Raw genomic sequence first — 23,091 nt, 5'->3', positions numbered from 1 at the left:
CGGGATTGAGTTTCATTGATGGTCACTGCCCTAGGTTCTTTGGGAGAATGGTGCATCAATATGTTTGGCATCATTAAACTATGTCTGGGGCAGGGACAAATTGAGGAGATAAATCACAGTTAATTAAAAAAAAGTTTGGAGCTAACATGGGAAGATCAAAATCAAGAAGATTGACAGAGAGGACAGGGTAGACGTTTTGGTGGCAGGGGGTCAACTAGATGGAGCAGCTGAGCCTGCTAATTATCCTGTGAAGCACTATCTGTGTTTCCTTCCATCTTCAAACAAATCGTAAGTGCACAAGCAAACTGAAAAATAATTAACAGCAGGGCTGAGTGTGTAGAGTTATTTTTATTACTCATGGAATGTGGGCGTCACTGGTTGTACCAGCGTTTACTTCTTGTCCCTGGGAGTGTGTTTTTCTTTCTCTGAGGGTGCAGGCTCTACTTGTGGGCAAGAGAAGACCTTTGACTGCAACACCATTAAACAGACACTCACAAAGAATAGGTGAGAGACATCACATCATTCTTATATGGATCTCATGCTCTGACATACCATGTGGTCTAAAAGTCCTGGCCACAAGCAATCTGGAGCCTTACAATCAACAGTACAAATCAATTCTACTAATTGTTGTGAAGCACCAATAATGTCAGGTGATTTATAAAGATTTTCCTGCATGCCTTAGACCATAAAATAGAAGTACAGGAGTTGAGTGAAAAGTTTTGAAAATGGCTGCCTTTAATGGCGCCATCTTAGGTACAGTAGAAGTATCTAGGCACATATCTTAGAACAAAAAAACATTTTTCTTACAAAGTGAAAAAAAAATTAACATGAAACAGTAGAAAAGACCAGCATGATAATAAGTGATCATCAGTAGTTAGGTTCCAATCCCAGTCCGTAGCTACAGGCCCCAGAATATGCAGCTATGCTGCCTCCATATGCCAGCCTCCATGCAGGATTTGTTCTGCTGCTGCTCTGGGAATCGCCCATTCACTTTGCTGCCACGGCGGGACTCAGCTCATGCTCACTTTGCTGCAGGACCTGGCCTATGCTCCCTGTGCGGCATGACATAACCTGCTCGCTCCATTCCGCAATGGAACACAGCCCGCTTGCTCCGTGCTGCCATGGGACTCAAATCTGCGCTTTCTCTCCAGTGGGAACCGGCCCACCTGCAGAGTGGAGTTGAGGAATGGAAAGAGTGGGCTGAGTCCCATGGCAGAGCAGAGAGAGCAGGCTGGGTCCCACAGCGTAATGAGTGTGGGCTGGGTCTCACAGCAGAGCAGGTGGAGGCCGAGTCCTGGAGAAGAGCAAGCGGGCTATGTCCCGCGGTAGAGTAGACCATGCGGGCTATGGTCCCGTGGCAGAACAGACAGAGCGGGTCATGCCCCACAGTGGAACAGACTGAGCGGGCTGTCCCATGGCGGAATGGACCGAGCGGGCCATTTCCTGGGGCGAAGTGGACCGAGTGGGCCATGTCCTGCGACGGAATGGAGCAAGCAGATTGTGTCTCGCTGCAGAACGAGTGTGGGCCAACTCCCGCAGCAGAGCGAGTGAGGATTGAGTCCCGCGGTGGCAGCAAAGCCAAAGACCGATTCCTGGAATGGCAGTGAATCCTGGATCGAGGCCGCACATGGAGACAGTGTAGCCTCTTGCTCTGGGGCCTGCAGGCATGGACTGGAACTGGAACTTAAGTATTGATGGTCATTTATTATCATTCTGGACTATTCCACTGTTTCATGCTAATTTATATTCTTTTTTTGACTATGTAACAACACTTTTTTACTCTGTAAAACTTATACCTAAGATGGTGCCATTAAAAGTAGCCATTGTAAAACTTTTTCACTGTTCTGTAGTGGAGAAAATGTGATAATAAAGGATCTTCTATTCTATTCTAAATTCACTGCTGCCTTTCTTAGTTAATGTGGGTTGGGTGAAAGGTTTTCATGTTTGGTACCACAATTACAATTTTCTACTGTATGTAAACAGCTTCAACAACATATATCTAATTCCAGGCAATGATGTGTAAGGTCCATATAGAAATATTCCATTGGCCTTTTTGGTAGTCTCCATGTCCCAGTGTTTGGAGGACACTGTTCAAATGTTATTTGTGTGCACTGAGACTGTTAAATGACCACATTACTGAGAAGCTGTTTTGTTTCTGATATTGCCCATGGAGGCTGATTGGAACCATTCTCAGTGGATCCAGTCACCGAAGCTGTTATGCCTCTGTGGCACTAAGAGCAGCCACATGAAAAATACATGCATTTGGAAGCCCAGGACCAACATAATGTCCAACAAATGTGGAGCAGATATCTAATGTGGAGTTTACAGCCACAGTTGCCTTCATGATGCTGCAAAGGTACAGTCACAGTCACTCGGATTTTATGGATGCGTGCAGATGCGAGATGGCCAGTGATCGTATACACTGTTTAGAAGTGGTGGTCAGAATGTTCAATGTATCTCTAATGCCACATCTTCTTCCACTGCTGTCAACAAGATCCTTAAGATATCTCCTTCGCATTAATTATCAAGTGGTGTGTACAAAGCAATAACCTGCTTATTAATGCTCATTTTGGGTTTTGCCTATGATACTCATCTCTTGACCTCATTACAGTCTTCATACAAACAGGGACAAAAGAGCTGAATCCAAGAAGCAAAGTGAGAGGTGACTGCTTTTGACATGGAAGATCAAGTGTTGCAAAATTGAAACCAATGGAATTGGAAGAAATCCCTCCAATGGTTGAAATCATATACTGCAGAAAGGAAGATGTTTGAGACTGTTGGAAGCCAATCATCTCAGAGTCCATTCATATTGGTGCAGGCATTTCTCAGAGTAATGTCTTTGGAATAGCTCCACAAAGGCTGGTATCCAGTCACCGAGTCACTCTTTGGTTACATGTTGGGAGTCCTTGACACTGCTCCAGCTCCCGTAGAGCCAGCTCTCTGAATGAACAGGATCTCTGACACTTTTGTTCTCATTTGTCAACCAGGGCTCCCTGATGTGTCCAGATTAATAGCCTCAATCAGGGAGCTGATATATTATGAGATCCACCTCGCTAACCTCGTTACAGTCACTACACAAGCATCTTTGGGTTTTTTCATCAATGACTTCCCTCCATCATAAGGTCAGATGTGGTGATTTTCACTGATGATTGTGCAATGTTTTATGTCACCTGCAACCCATCAGATTGTAAAGCAGTCTGTGCCAATTTGTTGCCAGAAGAGAACATCCAGACTTGGACTAATGTGGCAAGTAACATTTGGGCTACATAAGTGCCAAAAGACCATCTCCAACAAGAGAGAACCAACCATCTCATCCTGACATTCAATGGCATCACCATCATTGAAAAACCCACTATCAACATCCTGGTGTTACCAGTCCAAAATAGGCCTGAACTACCATAGTGTGGCTACAAGAGCATGTTGGAGACTGGGAACTAAATGGCATGTAACTAATTACCTGACTCCCCAAAGCCTGTTCCACCACCTGCAATCCACAAATCAGAAGAGGATGGAATACTCTCCATTGCCTGGATGAGTGCAGCTCCAACAACACTCAAGACATTTGATACCAAAGCAGCTCTCGTGATCAAAAATCTATCTACTAACTTTAACATTTATTCCTTCTTTTAAAGATACACTTTGGCAGTAGTGTGCATTATCTACAAGATGCTTTGCAGCACCTCCCAAACCTAAGACTTCTACCACCTAGAGGGACAAGGCGAGCTTGTGTATTGGAACATCTCTACCTGCAAGTTCTCTCCAAATTACACATCATCCTAACATGGAACTATATTGCTGTTCGCTCCCTAATGCGGGATCATAATCCTGAAACTACCTTCCCAGCAGCACTGTGAGTGCATTTGCATTAGATTGCCTGCAACAGTTCAGAAAGGTGGCTCCATCTTCTAAAAGGCAATTAATGATGGGCAACAAATGCTGACCTAACCAGCAATGCCCGCATCCCATAAAACTGTTATAAAATTGCAAAAAGCATAAATATATTACTTTTACTAATATCAATATCTTTTAATTAGTATCATTGTGCACTTATTGCTATCACTATTCTTTAATTAGTATCACTGCACTAACATTGATATCACCACTCTATCAATATCATCATCCTTCCATTAATATCACTGCACTTTCATCATTATTTCACCTTTCCATTCATACCTCTGTCCTTCCAATCATATTTCCGCTTTTACATTCATATTGGTACCCTTTCATACATATCTTCATCCTTTGATTTGTAACACTGTATTTCAATCAGTGTTGTGAACTGAATTTATGAATTTTGCTTCAGTTCAACCTATCCACATTCAGAGCAACTTGGATCCAAACTTATAATCATAGAATCCCTAAAGTGTGGATTCAGCCCACCAAGTTCACACCAACCCTCTGCAGAACATTCCACCTAGACTCACCCCCTACCCTGTCCCTGTAACCCTGCATTTCCCATAGCTAATCCACCCAGCCCGAACATCCCTGGATACTATGGGCAAATTCGTATGGCTACTTCACCTAACCTGCATACCTTTGGACTTCAGGAGGAAACCTACACAGGCAGACACAGGGAGAATATGCAAACTGCAGATAGACAATCACCCAAGGGTGGAATCAAACCCAGGTCCCTGGTGCTGTGAAGCAGCAGTGCTAACCACTGAGCCACCATGCTGCCCAGTTTGGGAAATATTTTCAGTGTTGGAATTCTAAAAGTACTGGATTTGATTCTGAACAGACATAAATGAATTTTAGTATCAACATGGAAGACCCATTATAGCATCTTAGAAGTCTACTGTTGCATCTGTGTGTTCCTTTTGTGTGACTCATGTATGTGTTATATTGTGCACTACACCATAACTGTGTACCACATATTAGTATGTCTGTGTGTAGAAACTTTAATGTTTCTCATATTGCATTTGAGAGCTGCTGAAATGTTTACTACTAACCAGATTGAAATACTGATACTAACCTTGATTTCCCCTGCTTTAACTTTAGATGCCTCTAGCACTTTAATTAATTCCACATCGTCCACAGGATTGCCCTCAGAGGTGCTCAGGCGCATGAGTATCTGATCCTCTATCTCTTTCAGTTCATTCCTCATTTTTGCATTACTGACGATCAACTGATTTTTGGCATCTTCCAGATCTGGACGTTCTTGTGCTACCACACGACCCAGGAGTTGGTCTTCCAGACCGCTGTGATGTTAAGATACATTTTAGAAATTCCATAATAAAATCCAGTGATTTTCTAATTGTGATTACTCTTATTGTATTTTTAAAATCTAGTAAGGTTCTACATTTTCTTTTCACATTAGGAGACAGAATCAGGAACATAATTATTTTGATTTTTGACATATTACTTTAATCCTAATTTCGCTATGTCATAAAAACAAGCAAACTGACCAAATCAAAGCATGGTAACTGAATTTTTTATATCCACTTTATGCTTAAAGGGGCTGAAAGACAGAATTCAAATTTGTACACCAGTATACAGAAACAAGAAAATTTATCACTGATGTGAGAAATGCAATATCCAGGTCTGCTTTCTACAAAGGCAGGAAAGGAACAGAATGAGTGTTCCCCATGAATTCTACAAATTAGATTAACAGTTGAAAGTCAGAATATTCTTAAATTGATAGTATGCAAAAGTTTTATTACTAGCCCTTGGAGGGTACCCCAAAATGGGCAGTCACTTCCTTGCAGTCTCTGGTTCGGCAGCAGCTTGGAAAGGAAAGCGACATTTGTTAATTGAACAACAGTTGCAGTGGCGGCTCTTAGTTGTTTGCTGCTCAAAGATCATTTCCACGGTCCTTACTGGTGGGACCTATGATGTACTAGTAAAATTCGAGCCAATATCACAGCATGTAGCAGTACTCATAACTTGATGCATCCTATCCCATACTCAAAACTACTTGAGCAAGACAGAATGGAATAAATAGCAGCAGGGAGTGTAAGGGGGTCAGGGAGCCATAGAGTCATACAGCTCAAAAACAAACCCTCTTGTGCAACCAGTCCATGCTGAACACAATCCCAAACTAAACTAGCGCAACCTGCCTGCTCTCGGCCCAAAATCCCTCTAAACCTTTCCTATTCATGTACTTAGCCAAATGTCTTTTAACATTGTTATTGTATCTGCATTCACCACTTCCTCAGCAAGTTCATTTCACATGTGAACCACCCTCTGTGTAAAAAAATTGTCTCTCATGCCTTTTTTCAATCTTTTTCATCTCACCTTAAAAATGTGTCCCCTGGTCCTGAAATCCTCCATCCTAAGGAAAAGACAATTACCATTAACTCTATCTATACCTCTCATTATTTTATAAACGTCTATAAGTTTGCCTCTCAACCTCCTATGCTCCAATGAAACAAATCCCAGCCTATCTAGCCTTTCTTTATAACTCAAACCTTCCATACCCAGCATCATCCTGATAAATTTCTTCGGAACCCTCTCTCGCTTGATTATATTCTTCTGAGAATTGGGCAACCAGAACTGGATACAGTATTCCAGAAGACGCCTCACCAATGTCCTGTACAACCTAAACATGAGTTCCCAACTCCTATATTCAAAGAAGGCAAGTATGCCAAATTCCTTTTCAACCACCTTGTCTATATGTGACATAAATATCAAAGAATTATGTATCTGCACCCCTAGGTCCCTTTGTTCTACAAAACTACCCAAGGCCATACCATTAACTGTTGTAGCAAAATGCAATACTTTGCATTTATCCAGATTGAACTCCAACTGCCATTTTTCAGCTCATTAACCCATTTGATCAGGATCCCTTTGTAATCTTAGAAAACCTTCTTCATTGTCTACTATGCCACCAATTTTGCCGTCATCTGCAAACTTACCAACCATGCCATCTATATTCTCATCCAAATCATTTATACAAATGACAACCAAAATATAACCCAGAAGTTATTTCTGTGGAACACTGCTGGTGACAGTCCTCCAGTTCGAAGAGCAGCCCTCCACCATCACACTCTGTCTCTTGCCGTTAAGTCAATTATATATCCAATTGGCAAGCTCACCGTGAATCCGATGTGACTTAACTTTACTAATTAGTCTACCATGCTAAATCTTGTCAAAGGCTTTACGAAAATCCAAATAAACAACATCTACAGATCTGCCATCATCAATCCGGTGACAAGCGGTGTCCCACAGGGTTCAGTGTTGGGGCTGAAAATGTGTTGCTGGAAAAGCGCAGCAGGTCAGGCAGCATCCAGGGAACAGGAGAATCGACGTTTCGGGCATAAGCCCTTTCCTCCTGTTCAGTGTTGGGGCCCCAGCTGTTCACGTTATATATTAATGATTTGGATGAAGGGACTGGGGGCATTCTAGCGAAGTTTGCTGATGATACGAAGATAGGTGTATAGGCAGGTAGTAACTGAGGAAGTGGGGAGGCTGCAGAAGGATCTACTCAGTTTGGGAGAGTGGTCCAGGAAATGGCTGATGAAGTTCAATGTGAGCAAATGCGAGGTCTTGCAATTTGGAAAAAAGAATACAAGCATGGACTACTTTCTAAACGGTGAGAAAATTCATAAAGCCAAAGTACAAAGGGATCTGGGAGTGCTAGTCGAGGATTCTCTAAAGGTAAACATGCAGGTTGAATCCATGATTAAGAAAGTGAATGCAATGTTGTCATTTATCTCAAGAGGGTTGGAATATAAAAGCAGCGATGTGCTACTGAGACTTTATAAAGCTCTGGTTAGGCCCCATTTGGAGTACTGTGTCCAGTTTTGGGCCCCACACCTCAGGAGGACATACTGGCACTGGAGCGTGTCCAGCGGAGATTCACACGGATGATCCCTGGAATGGTAGGTCTAACATATGAGGAACGGCTGAGGATCCTGGAATTGTACTCATTGGAGTTTAGAAGGTTAAGGGGAGATCTAATATAAACTTACAAGATAATACATGGCTTGGAAAGGGTGGACGCTAAGAAATTGTTTCCGTTAGGCGAGGAGACTAGGACCCGTGGGCACAGCCTTAGAATTAGAGGGGGTCAATTCAGAACAGAAATGCGGAGACATTTCTTCAGCCAGAGAGTGGTGTTTATTTGGATTTCATTGCCGCGGAGTGCAGTGGAGGCCGGGACGTTAAATGTCTTCAAGGCAGAGATTGATAAATTCTTGATGTCACAAGGAATTAAGGGCTACGGGGAGAATGCGGGTAAGTGGAGTTGAAATGCCCATCAGCCATGATTAAATGGCGGAGTGGACTCAATGGGCCGAATGGCCTTACTTCCACTCCTATGTCTAGTGGTCTTATGGTCTTATCCTTTGGGTAACTTCCTCAAAAAACTCAATCAAGTTTGTGAGACATGATTTCCCTTGCACACAACCATGCTGACCATCCCTAACCAATTTTTGACTCCTAAAAGTCCATAAATCCTAAGAGAGACTAGAAGGCAGGAGGGTGTGACCAGTGGACTGTCTGAGAGCCGATGGTTTAGAAAAGATGATCGCTGACAAAGGAAACACAATAAGTTCCTGAAGAATCTGTGCATGTGGCATGGAGGAATCATTTTCCTTTTCCTGTCTGGCAGCTGAAGTTACAATGATGTTTTAAATGCATCGAAGAGCAGCAGTATCATCAATATAACAAACACCAAGTTATTCACCTTGGAGAAAGTGTGAAGTTAATGAGAGTCACCCGAGTTGATATCTCAGGAGTGTAGTGAGGATTTGGTAGCTTGGTGGTGATGTACATTTTAAAGTCATCATGATAAGGAATGATAGAATCTCCCAGCTTTATGACAGTACTGCCCTGCTGTTTGTAGGTCTGAAAAGCAGAAGAAAAAGCATTGATGAGCCTTGGACCAAACATCCTACACATAAGTCTCTGCTCAAATGTTTGCCCTGTTTAATTTTAAGTTTTAGTTTACATTAATTTCAACAAATATACCAAAGGTATCCCGTACAACATTAAAAATGGTGGTGAAAGAATATAACTGTGTATACACTCAATAGATGTAGTTAGTACAAAATTGTACTGCCTCTGAGGATGCAACTAAGCCATTTTCGCAACTTCCAGTGAAGGAATGGGAGATTAGATGTCTGCTGCATGTTTCCTTTGTTTGAATGTGACTCCATAAAATTAAAACAATATTAATATGACAATGTAAGTCAAATCTGGACAGTTTCTAAAATAGTTGAACAATTTCAGCCAGTTTCACCCAGCTATAAAAATGAGCTTCATAGATTCCACATTTATTGATCAGATACCATCTTTTTTGATTCTGTTTAGTTATGTGTGGCCAATTCATTTACATGCACTCCACAGATCTTGTTTTTTTTGCTGGCTGCATATGACTAAACTTGAGGGGCTAAAATATGCATGGCTTACATGCAAACTTTTGTGTGTTGTACAGCTGCATGACTGTGCAGCTCTTAGGAGACAACAGTTCCATCTCAGTTTGGAAAACAAAGTGGGGCATTCTATTTAAGTAATAAATATGTGTAAATGCATTGGTTTACAAACTCAATGTATATGCTTTGGCGCTGTACTACAAGCAGTCTATTGAATCTGTGGCAATACTTAATAATATACTATATATACTCGAGTAATAGTCACATTTTTTGACAACTTTTTAAGGTTAAATTTATAGGGTTGACTATCCCCTCCCCCACTCACCTATTGTTCTCTATGCTACTTTCTCCCCATCCCACCCTTCTCTCACTTATCTCTCCACGCTTCAGGGTCTCTGATGAAGGGCTTTTGCCCGAAATGTCGATTTTACTGCTCCTCGGATGCTCCCTGAACTGCTGTGCTCTTTCAGCACCACTAATCCAGAATCTGGTTTCCAGCATTTGCAGTCATTGTTTTTACCCTGTTACATGGATAATACTTTTGACTGGATAAAATTCATGCCCACCAAAATTCATACTGTATCATTACCAGAAGCCCAATTGATCTCTAAACAAATAAAGAAATAAAACACAATAAAACCCAGAGCACAGTGCAACAGCTGATGGACTGGAAGACCGAGAGTAGAGCGAGATGACCTGCAGACTAGAAACTTGGAGCAGAGCTTGACGGTTAGCACAATGACTCATAAATGTTGATCTGCTATCTGTGAAGAACTAGGGTTGACTTTTACACAGGATATGCGGAAAATGTCAGATTCCTTTGGCCAAACCTCTTAAATGAAATTGACTATTACTCGAGTATATACATTGCACCTTCTGAAATGGGATGTTTCTTTCTTTAAAAAACAAATATCTCATTTAAACGAAGAAAACATTCTATCTAGAAATTAATAGAAATTAATTTTATTGATTAACTGAGTATCTTTATTAAAGCTGTGGTCTTTTGACCACTTATGCATAGTTCCAAGCATAGGACCTCATGGGCTGGTGGTACAGGCTGAAAGATTGCGTGTGATACTCATTATGAATGGACAACTAATAGCCGGAGTGTATGACTTTCCGCTCATACGTTCTTGGTGAGTATGACCTTATGCGTCGGGAACATGCAATCAGAACACTTCCAGTTATGCTGAAAAAAAAGGCATGTAATTGAAGATTTTTGTCTTGCACTCAACAGGACAGATGCAAGAATGCTAACTTTGAAAAAGCAGCAACAATTTACGTTGCATGAGAAAGGGGTGCCCATTGGTGGACTTACACATAAGCCTGTGTTTTCAGGTAAAAAGAACACATCAGATATCGTGCCTTTTCTGATTAAACAAAGTGTGAAGACATTAGTTCCCTGATGCATTCTCCATGGCAATACTTCAACCAATTAGACTTGACTAGTCAATCAACACATGTTTGCATGTAGTATAAATGATCACTCTATTTGAAATTTGTATTTTCCAACTATCCTCTGAGAGCCTGCCTTTTTTTCAACAACACTCAAGTTCAGCATTACAAAATGACTTTTCCACCAGTGTGTATTTGCTGTTTTGTTTGTACCAATTTCAATAGTACAGGTTCCAGGGCTGGATCCAGTTCCTCTCCCACATTCTCCATCAGACATGGCTTCCCAAAACGGATGGCATTCTCCAGACTTCGCAGGAAATCACGGTCAGTTATCTTGAAAATATCTAATCCTTGATCTCTTTCCTAAAGTGAACAAGAGGTAAGTAAAATTATGACTGTCGAGAAGTAGGAGCTCTATCTGTTGCTCTCAAACGATTTTGGCCTCACATGACTATGTGGAAAATTGTCGTGCATGATATTGATTAGGCTTACATCATGCAAACACTCTAAAGATCTCTGTCTAGTCACTCGCAGAGGATAGTTAAGCGGCTATTAGACCCTGGAAATCAATGCAATAAGAGGAATTCATTGAATTCAATTTTGCATGTTGTCATGCAAAGTTAAGAATTTTCAACTACCAGATTATTTGTACGTATAATCAGTATACAAAAGCAAATATTGCTGATGCTGGAAATGTGATACCAGAAAACACTGGAAATGTCCACTGAATCTGGCAGCATTTGTGAGGGAAACAGAGTTTAGTAAGTGGAAAGAGAGATGTGAACACTTCTGTTCTCTTGCTTTTTGTGAGCTTTCACATGATTTCAGTTAAAATTAAATTTAAAATGCTGGAGATGTGCTTAGGAGACACATAATCATGCAACAGGGGAAGCTTTTCAGTGGTGAAACACACCATCAGCAGAAAATGGAGCATGGGATTGCTTGAAAAGAGGTGTGGTAACCTCTACAAGGCCACAGGGAGCACTAATTATTCTCCTCATGGAACTCATTGAATATGAGTCCCCTTGGTAACAGGCAATGGCCTGCTCAGTTATAACTCATCAATTGAACCCTCTTGTGATGCATTATAGACCCTCTTGTTGCACAGTGGTACTGTCTCCACCCAGAGGCCCAGGGTCAAGCCCACCTGCTTCAGATGTCATCACATCTCTGAACAGGTTAATTAGAAATGTCTGTGCTGGGTTGGGACTAGCCTATGTACAATATGAGTAGCGGCTCTATTTTGAATGTTTCTCTCTAGTCAGATTTCCTGAGTTAATACACAAGAAATATACAGGCTGCATCACACCACAATTTTTCTACCCAATTCCATTCCTATTAGCTTAAGATTTATTGACAGCATGGGTGTTCTTCAAATTTAACTTTCACTTGAAAGTGTTTCACATTACATTGGTTTCACTTTATTCCTGTATGCATTCTCATTATTTAGAAAGAATAGCTGAATGAAAGTACAAAAATACTGACACACCTCCTGGTTGAGAATAATTGATAGCGGAGTTAAAACCTCTTTCTACAAAAATAAAAATTCATTCTTTTTTAAATTTATTCATGGATGTAGGCTGGTTAGGCTAGCATTTATTGCCCATCCCTAATTGCTCAGGAGGCAGTTAAGAGTCAACCACATTGCTGTGGGTTTGAGTCACATATAGGCCAGACCAGGTAAGGATGATAGATTTCCTTCCATGAAGGATATTAGTGAACCAGATGGGTTTTTCTGACAATTGACAGCAGAGTAATGATCATCATTAGACTCTTAATTCCAGATTTTCTTATTGAATTCAAATTCCACTATCTGGAATGGCAGGATTTGAATCCAGGTTCCCAGAATTTTACCTGATCTCTGGATTAATAATCCAATGATAATACCAGGTAAAAACAAGGACTGCAGATACTGGAAACCAGATTCTAGATTAGAGTGGTGCTGGAAAAGCACAGCAGTTCAGGCAGCATCCGAGGAGCAGGAAAATCGACATTTCAGGCAAAAGCCCTTCATCAGGAATAATCCTCTTGCAAGGATGCCTGCCTTGAAGAAGTTTTCCTCCTTTTTCTAGAAATGAAGAGGTCAACTGTGGGTAACAGGCCAGCATGGGGTATCCAGGTGGATGGGGTGTGTTGGAGGTGAGAGAACTGGTCCTCGATGTAATCTTGGAAGAAAGAGCCCATATAGGATTTTCTAAGGTGGAAATGGGCATCCTGGGAACAGATGCAGCAGAGGTGGAGGAATTGGGAAAAAAGGATGGCACCCTTTTTCCAGGAGGTAGGTGGGAGGAGGGTAGCCTTTGTAGCTGTGGGAGTTGATGGGCTTGTAGTAGATGTCCGTGGTTAGTCAGTTGCCGGAGATGGAGATGGAAGGGTTCAGGAAGGGGAGGGAGGTGTCCAAGATGGTCCAGGTAAATTTGAAGTCAGGTGAAAGGTGTTGGTGAAGTTGATAAACTGTTCAACCACCTTGTGGGAGCATGAGGTAGCACCGATACAGTCAATATAGCGGAGGAACAGTTGGGGGGTAGGGGGGCTGCAGAAGATGGACTGTTCCATGTACCCGGCAAAGAAGCAGAGATAGCTGGGTCCCATGCAGGTGTCCATGGCTATCCCTTTGGATTGAAGGAAGTGGGAGGATTAGAAGGAGAAGTTGTTAAGGGGGAGGAGCAGTTCAGCCAGGCTGACGAGGGTGTTGGTGGAAGGATACTGGGAGCGGTGTAAGAGGAAGAAACAGAGGGCTTGGAAGCCTTCGTCGTGGCAGAAGGATGTGTACAGGGACTGGATGCCAATGGTGAACATGAGGCATTGGGAGCCGGGAGAATGAAAATCTTGGAGGAGGTGAAGGGCGTGGGTGGTGTCCTGAAGGTAGGTAGGGAGTTCCTGGATTAAGGGGCACAGGATGTTGTCAAGGTATGGGGAGATTAGTTCAGTGGGATGGGAGCAGGCTGAGACAATGGGTCGACCGGGGAAATCGGGTTTGGGAATCTTTGGTAGGAGGTAGAAACGGGCAGTGCGGAGTTCACGGACTATGAAGCTGGAGGCACTGGGTGGGAGATCCCTTCAGTTGATGAGGTTGTGGATGGTCTGGGAGTTGATGGTTTAGTGATGGGAGGTGAGGTCGTTGTCGAGGGGCAGTAGGAGGAGGTGTCTGCGAGTTGGCGCCTGGCTTCAGTGGTGTAGAGGTCATACATCAAACTACCATTGCACCCCCCTTGCCTGCGGGAATGATAGTGAGGTTGGAGTTGGAGCGGAGGGCGACACGTTGTGAGGGCGTGAGGTTGGAGTGGGTGAGAGTGGTGGACAGTTTGAGGTGGTCGATGTCACAGTGGTGGTTAGAAATGAAGAGGTCAACTGTGGGTAACAGGCCAGCATGGGGTATCCAGGTGGATGGGGTGTGTTGGAGGTGAGAGAACTGGTCCTCGGTGGTTGGGCAGGAATCTTGATTGAAAAAGTGGGCTTGGAGATGAAGGCAGCAGAAGAAATGTTCAAGGTTGCAACGTGTGTCGAATGTATTAGGCGGAGGATGATGCAATGTATGTGAAAGTTGGTGGGGTGGAAGGTGAGGACCAGGGGTAGTGGTTCTGTCCTTGTTGCATTGGGAGGGGCGGGGTTCAAGGGTAGTAGTGCGGGAAGTGGAGAAGATGCACTGGAGGGCATTGTTGACCATGTGGGAAGGGAAATTGCGATCTTGGAAGAAGGAGGCCGTCTGGAATTTTCTAAGGTGAAAAATCACTTTCTACTATTCATGGTAATACAAGTATACTATAAGTAGGAATTCACCAATGATCAGTGAAATGGCCAACCTTCCACAAACTTGCCTCTGAGTTAATCTCTAAATTTGAACATGTTATCAGAAAAGTGGTATTTCAGCTCCTGCCTAATTAAGTCACCCTGTCCACCACTCTTATAACTCCATAAAATCTCCTCAAATGTCTGTGACTTTTCATCATAAGTTAAAATGTTTTAACAATAACTCTGTTTCAACATCTACAGATTCTGCCAGGCTATAGAAAAGTTTAGTTTTACAGGTGATAAATAGGATATACTTTTCTAATACATCCTTCTCAATTTGCACCTGGTCGTATTGCCCCAAAGTGGGTTCAGTCACACAAGTATCACCTTCCCTTTGGTACTGTACATCTGCAAAGTTGTAATTTTTCACTTATGAGTGCAGGCAGTTCATTGTGGCTAGTTCAAAATAAATTCCAGCAGAGAATGCTACATTGTGAATAAAAGAAGGGCAGTTGGTGAATTGTTTACTCCTCAGTTAAGGGATCATGAAACCAATACTGGAACCCAACAGGGATGCCAAAGATGAAGAACTGAATCATGTGCCTTCCTACTTGTAAGATTAAACTTTGCACAAGACTACACATTACCAACTGAGACACTAGTAAGTCACATCAAACTTTGAAAAGACGGTATTCTAAATTTATACAACAGGCAGTGAGCATCAGCATTTTCAATGGATTGCAGAAATCCGCAAGCATATTGCCCTTAAATGCTGAGGATCTATAGTCAGCTGGGGCTGCTCCCAACGTCACAGTAAACTCAGGTGCAAATCATACTGTAATTTGTTTCATACATTACACTTCATGGATGCCAGGCTAACTACTCTTTACCACAGTGTGTGAAAAGTCAGGGTTTTCTATCAGGTTTCTCACATGGTTTTATTATTGACACCTACCAAATTTTTTATCCATTTATTTGCTTGACCTTGTGGATCAATAAATAAGGGCCACCGTTGAGTATACTGTGTGATTACTCCATTCTCCACTGACAATGCATCTTTGGGAAGACCTGCAATCTGTGAAACAGAAGTTATAGTAATAAATAGCACTTAAATCAAGAACGTGAAGGCATATTGTTAAAATGAAGTTTGGCCATTCAGGAGTGTAAGTTGGAAGCAATTTTCTTTTCATGTATAGGGTTATGGAAATCTTGAATTCTGCCCCAAAAGACTATCAATGCTGGGGCAATTGAAATTTTCAAGCACAAAATATTTTTTACTAAATTGAAGTTGAGGTACAGATCAGCCATAACCCAACTGATGGCTTAACAAGCTCAAAGTGTTGAATATCTACCTTCACTTATGACTTCAGGTGCATTTGCTCACCAAAGCAATTTTGGTATGCAGATTGTGGTCCCTATTGTTATATGAGCAAGAAACAGAGTTTGAGGGTAGGCTTCAACATTACAAGAAGATAACAAGAATTGTAGAAAAGGAGGGGATGGAGATAAAACACCGATCAACGTACTCCTAAAACAAAAATTCAACAAATAAAACTTTACTGTAAACAAACTACTCTCAATGCAACCTTAAAACTTTCCCTCACCTTGAGTACACCAATCTCCAGCTGATTACTTATCCAATTTACATATTTCTTTCTGTTCTCGGATACTCCAAGCGATTTGATTACAAAATACCCATTGCTAATATGGTAGCAGAAAATATATGTAGATCCCGACATAGAGGTATTTAAATACAGTATCCTGGTCAACATTTAGTCCCAACCAACACCATTATCTCATAGGCCTGTGTGGGATCTCACTATGTACAAATTAGTTGTTGCATATATCTACGTAAATTCACCAAGTTTCCAATAAACTTTACCCTCTGGGATTTGCAATTAATCAAACTGTTGTCATATTAAAATGAATGAAAATAATTTACCTGCCAGGATCGTATCTTCACAGCATCACCTAATGTTGAAATCAGATTGGATTCTTTTGTGTGCGGAAGACCAAGTGTAGCAAACTCTTTCAGCCAGTCTTCATTCATTGCTGCACGGTATTCTCCCTAAAAGTTAATTTAGGACATGTTAAAAAATAAATAGCAATATGGTAATAACAAAGTAAACCCAAATGGGTTAGAATAACTATCTTACACTGGGAGTTCTTAAGCTGTGTAACTGCGTTTCTTCAGTAACTCGTAAAACTTGATGGATGGTTTATCAACTTTTGTTCAGCCAAACCTATTAGAATCTCAAATGAAATGAGCTTGTGTGCTCAAAAATGAAGTATAAAAGCCATTTTCACTTCCACTCCTCCTGAATTACAAATGAGCATCTGCTTATATTGTGTGCCCATGGTAAGGTGATTTTCTTCAAACAGGTTTTTGAAATTGAAAATTAATGCTGTTTAAACTACACACAGTGTGAATAGGAGAAGAGCTCCTGTGATGTCCCAATGGTTCAAGACATCACAATGAATGAGCAACATGCCCTGTGCAGTATTCTGGGTTAGAATAACTCTAGGTAACACACAAGCTTTGTTTGAAGTATTGTGAATGGTTTTGTATTACTCACCGTGAAAGGACCCAGGTAAGCCACATACCCGCTTGCGATTAGCACATCCCCCGCTACATTATTTATCATATGGTTCAGGTTCTGGATAGTTTCTTGCCAGCGGATTTTCTCATCAGACAGCCCATTTAATAGCTGTGGAAAACCAATTAGAGGGAAAGGGGTAACTTTAAAAAAGAAATTTATACTCCAGAATAACAAATTGTCCAGAAGGAAGAACATCTCACCTTCCGCCTCGGGAGCTTACAACCATATGGCCTTAACATAGAATTCACCAGCTTCCAAATCTCCCCACCCCTCCATCTCATCCGAGGCCAGCCCTTCTTCTCCACCTGCTCCCTTAATCTGACCTGACCTGCCCATTTTCCTTCCCACTGACCAATCTCAGCCATCTCCATCCACCTATAGCTATCCCACCCACCTGTCCCCTAGCCCCAACCCCCTCCCTCTATTTATTTTGCAGCCCCCTTCCCCTCCTCCAGTCCTGATGAAAGGTTTTGACCTTGAACATTTGACTCCCTTCTTCCTCTGATGCTGCTTGACCTGCTGTGCTTTATCCAGTTCCACTCTTTATTCACTCTATCCTCATAAGTAACAAACCACAAAATTTTAAATAACTGACAATACTTCTTTTTATATTTTTATTCAATTTACAAAAGCAACAGGAAAAAATGAATCTGAGCATTGATTGTTTTCCTTTACTTTTAATTAAATTGCAAAGATTCATTAGAAATGATTATTGGTAATATTGGTGAATGAGTGACTGCTTCACACATTCATGTGACATTCCTCTGCCCTGATAACAATAATTGTTTAAATTAAGCATTAATCACTTTCTAAGATCAATAGTAGTCATTTTCAGCCTTGTGTATCCTGATTAATTGTGAAGAATTATTTGCAAGTTACTGAGTTGGATATTAGCTCAGAAGGAGGGAAGGAGTTGGGGGTGAGGCAATCTGGTTTGAAGTTGAGAAAGCTGGAAGAATGGATTTCCCATATGTCCTGCCAAATTTAAAAGTCGGACATGATATCAGAAGTTGGCCGGCAGTTGAGCAGATAAATCTTTACTGCCAGACGGCATACAAGACAGACAGAGGCTTCTGAGGCATTTTGGATTTGTTTATTCTTCTTATTTCCTTTATTGCAAATGACAGCTATTCAGGAGCTTGCAAGTCATACCCTACCAAAACATATTTCCTCTATCCTATCACAACCCTTACTTTTGTTCTTGTTCCCACCCTTGTGCCTTTCACTCAGTCAAAATCTAGTAGATTTCTAACTTTTCTCAGCTCAGATATTCTAACTTTTCTCAGCTCAGATACAGATCACAAACGGAACTTTTTTTCTGATCTTTCTGCAGGCCTCACTGTCAGACTTGCACAGGGGTCAGAAGGCTTGCTGTGTGGTGCAAAGTCACTCACCCTGATTTTCGTTAAATTAGTCAATTAGTGACTATAGACAGCTGCTTACAGGCGGCATTTTAGAACTGAAGAAGCAGGAGCCAATATTTCTGTTTAAGTGAGGGTGAGAATATATTAGAATGGACAGAGAACTGGCTAACAGGAAATAGAGAATCAGGATAAATGGGCCAAGTGGATTATAGCCACATTTGTTGATGATGTGTGAAATTAAGTAGAAAAGCAGGCTGGGTGGAGGATACAGAAAAATGAAGGGTACAGAGAAGTTACGTGAGTAAGCAAAAATTTGGAATGTAATGGGAGACAAAAAAAGTCCAATTTGCTGAAAAAAAATAGGAATGCTGAATATTATTTAAATATGTGTTGTGCTGTGTTACAGGGGGACCTGGGCATCCTCATCTGACAAATGTCAACATGCAGATACAGCAAGAAATGGGGAAGACAATGAAAGTTGGCCTTTTGTACAACGGGAATAGAATATAAAAGTTAGAGAAGTTTCTATATAACTGTTTTGGTCTCCTTATTTCAGGAATGATATTTTTGCTTTCGAGACAGAGAGAGTTCACTAGGGTAATTCTTGGAATTAACTTGTTAGCTTACAAGGGAAGATTTAGCAGATGGGCTTATACTCATTGAAGAGTGAGAGGTGATCTTGCTAGAGAGAGAAGTCCAATCGAAAAGCTTGGGAAAACTCTTGTTGAAGTATCTTGCCACTTACTGACTGGCATGCCATTGAGAGAGCTGTTCTGTATTTTGACCAGAAGGGCCGATTTAAAAAAAGTCAATCAGGCAGTGCCTAGGGACGGGAACAACTTAGAAGATAACAATCTGAATGGACAGAGACAACATGTATCTATTAAAGGGAAATCATGCTTGAAAAACATGCTGAGTTTTTTTGAGGTATTACTTGGAGAGAGAATAAGGCAGAACCAGTGGATTTGGTATATTTTCGGTTTTTGAATAGATTTTGATAAAGTTTCATACAGGAGCTGAGTAATAAAAATTAAGAGCACATGGGCTGGTGGGTGATGTGCTGATATAATTGAGGTTTTTTTAAGTCAAAGAAAACAGAATTGAAACTTATATAAATGAGTCATTCTCAGGACATGGCAAGGTACTACAAAGATCAAAGCTTGGGCACCAACTGTTCACAACCTTTTGCAAAGGTTTATATATGGGGACCACATCACTTAAATTTGTGGGGGGGGGGATGGGGGAGGTGTGTGCATGTGTGTGTATAGAGGATTTGGACAGACTGAGGCAGTAGGCGAGAATGTGGCAGATGGAATACAATGTGGATGGTAGGAATGGAAATGAAGAGTTTTTCTTACATGGTAGGGGTTTGAGAAGTGTTGAGGTCGAAAAGGATTCTGGCATCCTTGTTCATAAGTCACTGAAAGCTAATATACAGGTGCAGTAAGCAATTAGGGAGGCCAATGGAATCATGGATTTGAGTACAAGAATAAACCAGTCATGCTACCTCCATGTGGAGCCTTGATGAGACCATAACTGAAGTATTGTGCGAAGTTTTGGTTCCCATACCCAAGGGGCGATATACTTTCCATGCAGGACTGCAAAGGGGTCTCAGCAGAACTGATTTCTCAGTTGGTGGTACTATCTATTACAAAGATTGAGGAGATAGGGTCTGTATTCTCAGAATAAAGGGCAAACCATTTGGGACTTGGATGAGGAGGAATTTCTTCACTCAGATGGTAATGAAACTTGCAAATTTTCTACCTCAGAAGTGGCATGGACTTGGTCAATGAGTATGCACAGAAATCAGTGGAATTCTAATACTAATGATATCAAGTGATAGGGAGCTAGTGCTGGGAAATGGCATTGAGATAGCTGATCAGCTATGATCTAAAATGGTAGAGCAGATTTGAGAGCTTGATAGGCTGAATGGTTTACTCCTTCTCCTAAGCATCAAAAGTTATTGCAGCTTCAAGAAAACAAAGTTCAGGGATTGATCAGAAACTCAAGCTATAGGTGACTAATTTGGGAGTGAGGAAGACAAGGATGAGCAGGGTCAATAGCAAGGATAGAAGCTGGCTACATTCCTTTTGGATGTCCAGTCCCTTGAACAAGCAATGAGTGCCTTTGTTTGAAAGATATAGCAGTGAAGCTGTCTGCATGGCTTTACATAACATGCATGCTGTACGGTGACGAGCCCACTTCAAATGGATTAATACCAGCCATGGTGGGATGAAGCTCTTTGTGGTCATTAATTGGCCACTTAAGGGCACCAATTGCTTGTCTGGTGGGAACGTCAACTATTGATCTTCCTGCTCAGAACTAACTTCCAGCAGAGATGAGTACAGAGTGCGGTTCAGGGACAGCATCAAACCACCTCATTAAATTTTGCTTCTGCTCACCACCAGTAAGAGCCAAACATTTCACCTATTAACTCTATTCTTCTCTCCACTGATGATGCCTGACTTGCTGATTATTTCTGGCATTTGCTGTGTTTATTGCACATTTCCATCATCTGCAGTATTATATTTTTGTAAAAGTATGGAGGTCTTGCTACAACTTTACACAGCAGTGGTGGGACCACATCTGGAGTACTATGATCAGTTTTGGTCTTATTTAATCAGGGATATATTTACATTAGAGGCAGTTTAGGGAGACTGACTAGACATATTCGTGGAATGAAGGGATTATCTTCGATGGAAATTATGAGCAGGTTGGTGGAACATACAAGATTCTGAAAGGGTCAATGTTGAGAGGACATTTGCCCTCATGGAGGAATCCAAAACAGTGGAAACTGATTGAAAATGAGTCACTTCTATAATAAGATACTGTCTGAAACGGAGTCATTTCTCACATAAGAAACTGTCTGAAAATGACTCATTTCTCACATAAGATACGGTTTGAAAATGACTCATTTCTCACATAAGATACTGTCTGAAACTGAGCCATCTCCTATGGAGACAAGAAATTTCTTAGTGGGTCAACAGTGTTTGTAATTCTTTTTTTTAAAAGCTGGCGTAGATTAGTCATTGGATATATTCAAGTTGAGTTCGAGTTTTGATATATAGTGTTGTCAAGGGTTATGGGAGGGAGGCAGCAAAGTAGAGTTAAGAACATAAACAGAATCCACTGTAATAATATAGATTGAGGGGCCAAATGGCCTTCTGCTGCTCCTAGTTCTTCTGATCCTATTTAGTTCTTGTAAAGAGGTGAAAACAAGATGGATTTCTGGGTTTAGAAATAAAAGGAGTATAACTTTGGCTAACAGTAATTTTATAATTCAAGCAGAACAAAGGTCCAAGAATTACCTTAAATTCTGAAGATAGCAACAGTGCCATGAGATAGATGCTTTGAAAGGTGCTGTTATAGAGATGGATCTAGGTGGTTTTTATGATTGTGAGATGTAGGAAGTTGAGCTCAGTATGATGGGGGCACTGAAGTTCAGTGTGATCTGGTTCCACTTAAGACGAAAAATAAAATTGTAAGTTTGTCCTCGGAGCTAAGGCAATAGCTTTGGTCTTTGAAATGTTTAATGATGTTGGGAAACAGTCTGATACCAGTAAAAGGAGATGTTGGAAGAGGTGATGCGGAAGAACTGGATGTCATCAATGTACATGAGAAACCTTTTGTCATGTCTTTGGATATTGGCACCCTGCAGATATGTCTTGAAGACTCCCAAGAGAAATAATACAGGTGCAGGAAGTGAGGCTATGCCTAGAAATGCTTTGTAATGATTGGGTAGATTGATAATATTGTACTGCTCAGAATTCATTTTATTTATTTAGCATACGCATAATCATAGAACCAAGCAATATCCTTGTCAGTTCCAAGATAGAGGTTTCTAACCCCACCTTCAAATTTAATTGACTGACACCCCTCATCAATGTGAGTCATTGTTTGGACTGCACCACAAATGCAATCTGGTCTTCACAAATCCAGTATTATCAGATGGCTGCAAAGAGGTCTTGATTGGTCAAGAAACAGTTTAAAAGGACCTATTAGCATCATGAAAAATCAATGCCAAATGGATAAGAAATGAAGTCCATAGTGTGAATAGATTCCGGTGAATGTTTTCTCTTACCATTCTTGCCATAGGTCTACAGTTATTATCATTATTTATCATTTACTGCTTGGTGCTGAAGAATTAAAATGTTGCAGTTGGCTAAGTTTACATTCTGAAGAATTTGAAAAACTTAAGCATTCGGTTTACCAGCAGCACGAGCAAAATGGAAATGCGTATGCTTATTACCTTATCGGCTCTGATTAATCTCTGCTCACATTGTTCACATTTATTTTCTAGCTCTTCTTTCTTTGTTATACAGTCTAAGTATTTTGCTTCAAGAGCAGCTATTCCAAGTTCCACATCTTCCAGACGGCTCTTCGCTTCCTCTAGAATCTTCTGAGTTATATCCAGATCTTCCTGAGCTTCACGGAGAGCTTGCTGTGTAAAAAGAAATAAATGAATAATTTGTTACTCTATTACCAGTAAATACTGTGCTTTAGAATGACACAAATATTTCATAAAATATACAGCTCATGTATTGTTGAAATATTGCAATTTATCTGGTCTAAATCCTTCATATTCTACACGGATAATAAAAAAAAGTCACAAATCAGTACTCATACACAAATTGACTTTTCATTTTGTTACATCACTTCAGTGTAACAACTATTTAACCAACAAAT

The 23,091-nt window shown here is 41.0% G+C and overlaps 1 protein-coding gene across 2 annotated transcripts in view; it reads right to left on the bottom strand.

Moving 5' to 3' along the window:
• Positions 1–23,091, bottom strand: part of dnah1 (dynein, axonemal, heavy chain 1) — a 422,195-nt gene that overhangs the window by 91,332 nt on the left and 307,772 nt on the right. For both annotated transcript variants that reach the window (XM_043708503.2, XM_087994517.1), the window contains 7 exons: positions 22,655–22,846; positions 17,018–17,149; positions 16,384–16,509; positions 15,397–15,516; positions 10,923–11,072; positions 8,627–8,787; positions 4,973–5,198 (listed from right to left, as the gene is read on the bottom strand). In XM_043708503.2, the coding sequence (XP_043564438.2) occupies positions 4,973–5,198; positions 8,627–8,787; positions 10,923–11,072; positions 15,397–15,516; positions 16,384–16,509; positions 17,018–17,149; positions 22,655–22,846 (1,107 nt within the window). The remainder of the gene's footprint in view (positions 1–4,972; positions 5,199–8,626; positions 8,788–10,922; positions 11,073–15,396; positions 15,517–16,383; positions 16,510–17,017; positions 17,150–22,654; positions 22,847–23,091) is intronic.

Source organism: Chiloscyllium plagiosum, unplaced genomic scaffold, assembly GCF_037043375.1.
Source record: "Chiloscyllium plagiosum isolate Xiang-an unplaced genomic scaffold, Cpla_swu_hap1 HiC_scaffold_14, whole genome shotgun sequence".
In the NCBI taxonomy this organism is placed as follows: Eukaryota; Metazoa; Chordata; class Chondrichthyes; order Orectolobiformes; family Hemiscylliidae; genus Chiloscyllium; species Chiloscyllium plagiosum.
The sequence above is the reverse complement of the archived record's forward strand: the minus strand, read 5'-3'. Positions and strand labels throughout refer to the sequence as shown.